Source organism: Mus musculus, chromosome 12 (genome assembly GCF_000001635.26).
Source record: "Mus musculus strain C57BL/6J chromosome 12, GRCm38.p6 C57BL/6J".
Lineage (NCBI taxonomy): Eukaryota > Metazoa > Chordata > Mammalia > Rodentia > Muridae > Mus > Mus musculus.
The window spans coordinates 11,206,008-11,214,937 of record NC_000078.6 but is presented as its reverse complement, the minus strand read 5'-3'; the positions used below and the strand labels follow the sequence as shown (position 1 = coordinate 11,214,937).

Here is an 8,930-nt window from a genome sequence, read left to right as displayed (position 1 = left end):
AACAAGCCAAGTTCAATGACCTTATACAAACCTTTTACCAAGAGAGCTCTGCTTCCTCTCCTACACAAAAGGAGCAGCCTAAGGAGATGACATGACATGATTTCATGACAAAGGTTAGGAAAGACCCTGTTTTCTATCCTTAGCATAGACTAAGAGCTACAGGAATCCAGAACATGGGAAAGTAATTTCTGTCATTGGCATCACTCCCTGAGTGTGTTAATTTTATAAAAGAATAAAATGTTCTCCTTAAAATTTTCTGTTATAAGACATGCTTAAATATCACCCTTATCTCCTGTTGGATTATGCTAATTATGCATTTAAGCCCACACACACACACACAAAAACCCATCGCCCCCAAAAACAAGCCAGAACAAACCACCAGGATTGCAGGCAGACAAATGCCCTCTGCAATAGAACTACAGCTTAGGACACACAACTAGGGGCATCCCACAATCCTCTCCTGTCTCTTACCTTTCTTGGAACAATATGTCTGGCTGGAGTCTGGAGCCCCTGGAATCAGCCTGCCTAGGTCTAAACCATCCCTCAAATTCATCAACCAGAACAACTTTTCTATGCCCCAGTTTCTTTTTCCTTTCTTTTTTGAAATTGGAACATGAGTTTCTATGTCCTTTTAGATGAAGTAAAACCAATAAAGAACTTAGCAGTAGAGAAATTTGTTGTTTGTGTTATTATTATTCTCATGCGCAGGATTAGTGTAATGGCGGCCAAGGAACAGTGTGGCTCACATACATACAACACTTGTTTCAGACTGTTGGAGTTAGGCATGGTCATTATTGGGGGCAGAAGGTAATTATGTGGGTGCCTGACTTATCCACACATAATTCAGGAATGTGAACATTCTAAACTGAATATAACAATCTCCCCATATTCTTCAGAGATGTGTTATCTCAGTGGATGCCCAAGACCTTGAATATAGCACCAAATTCTCTCTGTTCAAATTCTATAAATGTCTATCTATGTATGTTGTTTTAAAAAGATTTATTTTTATTTATTTTATGTAATGGGTGTTTTATCTGCATGTACACCTTCGTGCCAAAAGAGGGCATCATTATAGATAGTTGTAAATGGCCATGTGGTTGCTGGGAATTGAACTCAGGACCTCTGGAAGAACTCTTAACTGCTGAGCCATCTCTCCACCGAACCATCCCCCCATATATATTTGTGTTAAGGTTTTATTATAAATTAGGTGCAGGCTGGGCAGTGGTGGCACACGCCTTTAATAACAGCACTTGGGAGGCAGAGGCAGGCAGATTTTTGAGTTCAAGGCCAGCCTGGTTTACAGAGTGAGGTCCAGGACAGCCAGGGCTATACAGAGAAACTCTGTCTCAGGAGGGAAAAAAAAAAAAAAAAAAAAAAGGAAAGAAAAAATTAGGTGTAGTAAGAGACTAAGAACAATAACTGAAAAAATAAATATTAACAACATATTGTATCAAGTAATATAGTATACTGTAAATCCAGGGCGAATGTGTTTTCTCTCTTTGAGAATATCACATTGTTCTATATCTACACCTTTCTTGTGATAATGGTAGGTGACCCAGTGCCTGTGTAATGAAATGACATGAAAGGATGTCACATGTTCTAGGTGGAGTGCAGTGGTATGGTGTCATAGTTCTTCACACTCCTCTAAATGGTATTTGAAACTTGAGATATGCCCATTTCTGGAATTTTCCTTTGAGTATTCTTGGATCATAGTGCATGATAGGTGACTACTTCCTCAGAAATGAATCTGTGGGGAAGGATGGGGGAACTGCTACATATCTGTTCAGTTCTTACAGTGTCCAGTCACTGATTAATCCCAGGTGTTCCTTCCATGTCAGCCGTGGGAACACTGGCTAGTCTTCATATTTTCCAAGTGCAATTTCAAGCTTGGATGCCAGAGTCAACAGCTCTACAGGAGTTGTCCATCTGGCCTCCAGCTTCTCCCAGGAAGCAGCAAAACCAGTGGTTACTAGCCAGAACCAAGCTGGCTCTAATTCTGGGAATATCAGACCCCAAGAGTGCTATGTTGGGCAAAGTACTGAGTAACTGCTCCTGAACTCCTTTACAGAACAGGATTGGTGTTGATAATATTATACATAGACATGATTAATTCCTCAAACCATACTCATTGGATGTGTGGATGGTTATTTTGTTAGACCTCAGCATGCTACAAGGAGCAGAGAAGATGATTAGTCATTTAGTCCACATATTTGATGAAGATAAAAGTAGTTTAGCTTACTTTCTGTCCTTTGCACCCAACACGAGCTGAGTAGAAACCCAGATCTAGAGGAATACATTATCAGAATGGCAGGCAGAGAAATGAGACTGAATCAAGTGTTGCTCATTGGAGAACAGCAGAAATCTGAGGTCTGTGCAGGCAGGAACAACTTGGAGAAGGTGAGCTTTGAACCAAGCCTTGCACCTTGCAGTTATTGGCAGTGATTACGTCGCATTGTGACAGATTATAAGGTGGAGACACTGTACAATATGGACTGTTCATATAAGCTGCACTTTGTGCTGTTTCTCATGGGACAGATTTTGCATCTGGACCATCTTCTACAAAGGATTTTCCGTATAGTGTAGCATGGAAATGTCATTGTGTTTGAAATGCATAATTTCCATAGTGAGACGATTATTTTTTTATTAACCTTGGAAATATTAAGGCAGTCTTTGATGATCATAGTCACAGTCACTTATAAGTGCTAGGTGAGTGATGGACATTAAATTAAACACCAAGGCTTTCTTCCAGTGACTCACTCTGTGGGAAAGAAGCGGTGTACTTGGTGTGAAAGCATGGGGTGTAATCCACATTAGTTCCAAGAGAATAAAACGATGGGTCTTGAAGCCATGCAATTTGCGATCATCTTCTGTTTCCATCTCTGCCACAGCCTTTTGGTGTAGCACCAAATACGGCTGGCCTTGCCGGAGGGCAGACGGAACCACCAGCCTTGTGTTCTCCAGGTCTTCCTGCTGGTGTGGTACTCTTTGGATTAAGTATATTCACACTCGAATGACAAGCAAGCTTTAGGTCCAGGAAGGAGTTTGACAGAAGCTCTTCATGTAGAAGATAGGCTAGGTCTTAATTCTGTTTTCTAAATCACAACAGATTTACCATGAGAATGTAGGACATTTACTCTAAAGGAGGTGAACCCTGGCTCACCCTTCCTGTATAGCATGTTCTCCACTAAGGTCTATGGCGGTCTCATCTAGACTGAATGAATTTCTACTTTAGTACACATGATGGAAGCAAGGGGGCGGGAAAAGGGGCCAGCAACATGTACCTAAAGGCAAGCCCTCCAGTTCTATGGACACCACATTGTGTTTTGCCTTTTGTTTTCCTTGGATTGAGCAAACAATGAGCCATGAAGATAAGCCAGATCAATGTGACTATGAACCAGCATGGCTTCTTATTGGAGAGGGGAAGTGTGCATTTAGAAGATGGAAGCCAGGCTATTTCCTTATTCTAATAACATGCTTTGGGAGTCAAAACTGTTAGAGGTCCAGATCAGAAGCCGTACGGTCAATGCACTGAGCTGCTCTGATGCCTGGACCAATGGCATGATGGGGACAAGTGGCAACAGTGACAGAAGCCTCTATGACATACCAAAGATTTTTGTTTATTTTGTTCCAGACAGGGTCTAATGAATCTTAGGCTGTCTTTAAGTTGAATGTGTAGTTGAGAAGAACTGCAAACATCTAATCCTCCTGTCTCTGCTTCCTGAGTGCTAACATTGCCAAGTGTGTGCAACTACACTCAGTTCACTCAGTGCTGAGGGTTCAATCGCAGGCCTTATATGCTAGGCAAGCATTCTACCAACTGAGCTACCGTCCCTGCCCACATGAACCAAAGATTTAACGGGAATTTTCTTATGTAGAAAATAAAATTTGGGCCAGGCATAGTGTCACATGCCTTTAATCTCAGCACTGGGAGGCAGAGGCCAGTCTGGTGCATAGAGAGAGTTCCAGGACAGCCAGGGCTACACAGAGAGACTTTGTCTTAAAAAACAAAACAAAACAAAACAAAAAAAAACAAAAAAGGAAAAGAAAAGAAAAATGAAATTTGTAAAAAAGAAGAAGAGGAAGAAGGGGGAGGAGGAAGAGGAGAAACACCTAAAAAAAAGGAGTGATTTGCCAAAGGACCTGTGTGTGTGTGTGTGGGGGGGGGGGGAGTGACATTTTTTAGAGCAGAAATAAGCTAACCTGGATATAGAGAAGAGAGAAGGTTCAGTGTTGACTCTGGCCACCTGAGCCACCTTATGTCCTTAAGTCACATCCATGTCACCGTCCTCTCTCACATGAATGACAGAGGGAAACATTATTTTTGTTTTTAATGTGTTGGTGTGGCAGTTTGACATTTGCCACTTTCTGCTGAGTGTGCCACTTCCTGTCGAGGGTCTAACTGAGTCTCTCAAACTCTGGACGCCTCAGCCTTCCCATGTGTACACTGTTGGAACTTTCAAATCTGAAGGTTAGTTATAATACATGGAAAGTTCTTGGAAAAATCCCACTGAACTCTGGGCTTCTTGACCAGAGCTGAAGTGTGTATGTGTGTGTGTGTGTGTGTGTGTGTGTAGAGAGAGAAAGGGAGAGAAAGAGAGAGAGAGAGAGAGAGGAATGAGGAGGAGGAGGAGGAGAAATAGAATCATTTAATATTTCATTAAGCTCTTGCTTGCCCAGGACAGGACATGGCTCAGGGTCCTCCAGCAAACATTAAAGCAAAGAGCATTTTTCTCCGTATTACATACTTCAAATGTTTATTTCCTGAGCCTTGCTAATTAAGAAAATACCACAACTGCTCTAATTAGGTCCTTGACATTTCTTTCTAACAATTGCGAAAGGGCTGAAATAACCACGTTAAAGGACAAGCCCATATGAATGAAGCTAAAGGTGACTCCTATGCTAATATTCCTGTGAACAATGAGCTGCATGCAGAATAAGTTCTGTTCCTGGGACAAATGGGGGAACCTGGAACTCCTTTTCCAAAGTGCACGGTCTCTGGGAGCATATAGGAAATGAAGCTAACTAGCAAGGCCATCCAATTTAACACATTCGGTGGCATTTGGAGCGGTGCTGGGGGTAACCACTCTCTTGCTTAATTTCACACTTCCTCTATACATTTCAAAAAACCGGGGTGTGACTAGATTGAAGAAAAGACATTCATCAGGCTAACTGGCAGCCAGGTACACTTGTGAGCTCCTGGCTTTAAGGCGTGGTCTGTCTTCTGGTGCTGTTTGCTACTGGGACTCCAGCTCTGATCATTTAAAGCAGGGGATATTTCTGCACTTTAGGGCTCTGACCTTACTGGGTTGCTGATTTGTCCTTTAATGGGTAGAAATTCTTCAAAACCTAGGGCAGCTAACCACAGCAGAGGGCTAGAAAGAAGCGGGCATCCAATATAGTGTCTTCTGTGTGCTAACCTATGCCCACCCTGGGAAATAGGAGCCATTTTTGCCTGCATTTGACACAGGAGAGAATCAAAGCTCAGGCGACTCACTTCATTTCAACCCCATGCTCCTTCTCCAACATTACTCCCTCTACTCTAAAATACCGTCTAAAATACCGGGAGGTGTAGGTGAGGGAGTCCTCATGGCCCAAAGGTCCCCAGGAGTCCCTGCTGCTGCAGATGCCCAGTTTGTTGTCTTTGGCTCCCCTATTAATGAGTTCCACAGGACAATGCTAAGCCTGGTTATGCAGCCTTAATTGGTTTAGTTACAACAAGATAATTCCTTTTTTCTTCTCTTGGAGGCTGTTCTGTTTAAAGACATTTTAGCTGGAAGATGCTAATTATCAAAGAGGGGAAAGTGACACCCGAGGAGTTCATTTTCCATCTCGGTCCTTGGTTCTTCCTTTGAACTCCCTCCACCAGGGGCCCCCTTTCCCACTTTGTCCCCGATCCCCCACCATCATAAAAGAAAGCTGGTCTCTGGCCAGGGCAGCAGAACTTTCTTTCACATTTGCCAAGGAGCCCTTGTACTGCTGCCTCCCGGGTATGGACAACCTGGGTGAGACCTTCCTCAGCCTGGAGGATGGCCTGGACTCTTCTGACACCGCTGGTCTGCTGGCCTCCTGGGACTGGAAAAGCAGAGCCAGGCCCTTGGAGCTGGTCCAGGAGTCCCCCACTCAAAGCCTCTCCCCAGCTCCTTCTCTGGAGTCCTACTCTGAGGTCGCACTGCCCTGCGGGCACAGTGGGGCCAGCACAGGAGGCAGCGATGGCTACGGCAGTCACGAGGCTGCCGGCTTAGTCGAGCTGGATTACAGCATGTTGGCTTTTCAACCTCCCTATCTACACACTGCTGGTGGCCTCAAAGGCCAGAAAGGCAGCAAAGTCAAGATGTCTGTCCAGCGGAGACGGAAGGCCAGCGAGAGAGAGAAACTCAGGATGCGGACCTTAGCCGATGCCCTCCACACGCTCCGGAATTACCTGCCGCCTGTCTACAGCCAGAGAGGCCAACCGCTCACCAAGATCCAGACACTCAAGTACACCATCAAGTACATCGGGGAACTCACAGACCTCCTCAACAGCAGCGGGAGAGAGCCCAGGCCACAGAGTGTGTGAGTTGTGCCCTCTGGAGAATCCCACAGGTACCAGACCTATGCATAGGCGTAGGAGGAGTTCTGAAGACCCTGAACCTGTTGTCTTACAGGACAATTGCGCAGTTATCTGTGTGGCCATCTAGTGATCCTAGGGGGACTTCATCTGACCTGTTGGAGCTGCCGGGACATTCACCTGCCAGGCAGGCGGGACACTGCCCGATAGTCTGTCTCATCGTGTCTCCAGTGACTCAGCTTTTGCAAAGAGACAGATTGTTTTGCCCTGTGTCTTTTAAAAATATTTTTAAGAGCGTCAATATGACTTAAATACACTCTTTTTGATAATGTTAAATACCTCCAATTATGTTTTCCTACCATTTTGGTGTTGGGAATTTTCTTTCTGTTGGATCAAAACTTCTATTTTGTACAGGATCCAATGTGACATTTGGATTCTTATTTAGACAGATTGTGTCAAGCAAGGAGTTAATGCTTTCCCAGCCCCCCCCCCCCTGTGTGTGTGTGTGTGTGTGTGTGTGTGTGTGTGTGTGTGTGTGAACTTGAATGCCTGAAAGCCTTTACTTTTGCTAGGAGTAAAACATTTCAGTGCAGAGGGAACTTGTATCACAAAAAAAAAAATAGGAGATAAAAAGCAGGCAGACTGTGCTGGTTTGAGACACTGAAGATCTTATGACCAGAGTTTGCTTGGTAAGGGAGAATGGGGGCATAGACTACTGTGTCCTGGGGAATAGGAGAAAGGAGGAAAGGGGGAAGGATGGCAGCACCACAGGGTGGCCAGAGGCCAATTTTAGAGAGCAGGAGCTCTTAGTCCCAGGCCTGGTGTGAATGTGATCTTATTACATATTGCTTAAATAAAGACATTGGCTTAAAACAAAGTCAATTTGAACTCTATAGAGAAATGCAAAGGCCTGGACTAGAACTCAAGGCTTTCGCTGATCTCTCTAAAGAAATTTACATTATCCAAAAAAACCTAGCTGCCCTGCCCACTCCCTCCAACTCATACCCTCCTTTTACCCATGGCCCCATGCCAGTGCCTCACATGTCTCTATTTGCAGTCACACACTGTCCTGCTGGGTACCTGCAGCAGCCACAGTTTGGTTAATCTGAACACATAGGGCATCATACTGAAGGGGCTTCAATGTAAGTAGGTTCCTTCCTGAGACCTCCTTTACCTTCTGTGATTATTAACCATTGGACTTTGTCTCAAGTGATTCACTAGTTTATTGGTGTTTCCTGTCCACCCTCCCTCCCCCTGCCTTTGGTCTTTTCCATCTTCTTAATTCCATAAATTATAAAAGCAGTGACTGTGTTCACAGTCTCATGTTTAATTTCCTCCTACTTCTTTCTTTGATGACAGAAGTATACACAAATAAACATGTGCACATGTATTCTTTGAGGGTTGTCTTTAATTCTGTACACTCTGATTCTTACCTAGAGATGTAAATTTGCATAAATGTGTATTTTTAAAAGTACCACTATTATTTTGACCTTACAGATGAGAAAATTGAAGTGTGATTTCCCCAGTCCCACAATCCTCCCCAGCACAGATTCTGCATAATTTCTTAAAATGAAGCACCTTCTCAGTGGTGTTTAAGCTGTTGTGGGTTATTTTATCACAAACCATGCCTGGACGAATACAGACAAAAGGTTTGACCGCTGGTAGTTTTTAAATTAGCTTTAGAAGTCCTTAGGGAGAGCATTCCTAGGTCAGAATGTGGTCATATTTTACATTTTAATAAATATTATCTCCTCACTTTCATAAAAGTTTGTAGTTTATTTATGTCTCCACAAACATCATATGATAAGCTAGTGGTCTTACATAATCTTTGGCTAGAAACCACCTCAAAACCGGTAATGGGCAACTCCAGTGACGTCATCATTGTGGTAAGGTTAATTTATCCCCTTGTTAGCTGCGATGCAGCATCTTTGTTTGGGCTTGTGAGACCATGACTGGTTTGGTTCTTCTGTAATGGATCAGTTTATGGCCTTTGCACTTTTTCAGATGGATTTTCTTACTGTTAATCTGGGAAAGTACGTTCATGGGAAAATATTTCCTTACAATTTGTTGTTTTTTTAAACATTTGTTTTTATGCTGTTTTATATTTATAATTTTGATTATGTCATATCTTGCTCTTTCAAGTTTTTCATCTTTATATGATTAACCTTTTTGTTATTTTTATTTTATGGCTTATATGATTTTTTTTTCCCTTTTGCTTAATTTTTCCTAGTTCCAAAGGCTTAAATTTCTTTTTAAAACATTTTTTATTGTTGCATTTTTTTAAGTATTGGATCTGTAACACAACTGAAATTAATTTTTCTACAAGTTGAATTCAGGAAGAACTTCTCTTGTGGAGTAGTATTTTTATTTACTTATTTATTTA

At 42.8% G+C, this 8,930-nt stretch overlaps 1 protein-coding gene across 1 annotated transcript; it reads left to right on the top strand.

The window, feature by feature from the left end:
• The first annotated feature begins 5,989 nt into the window (after positions 1–5,989).
• On the top strand, positions 5,990–6,556 carry Msgn1 (mesogenin 1). The gene has a single exon (NM_019544.1). It carries the CDS (start codon positions 5,990–5,992, stop codon positions 6,554–6,556), a length of 567 nt encoding a protein of 188 aa, NP_062417.1.
• The last annotated feature ends 2,374 nt before the right edge of the window (positions 6,557–8,930 follow it).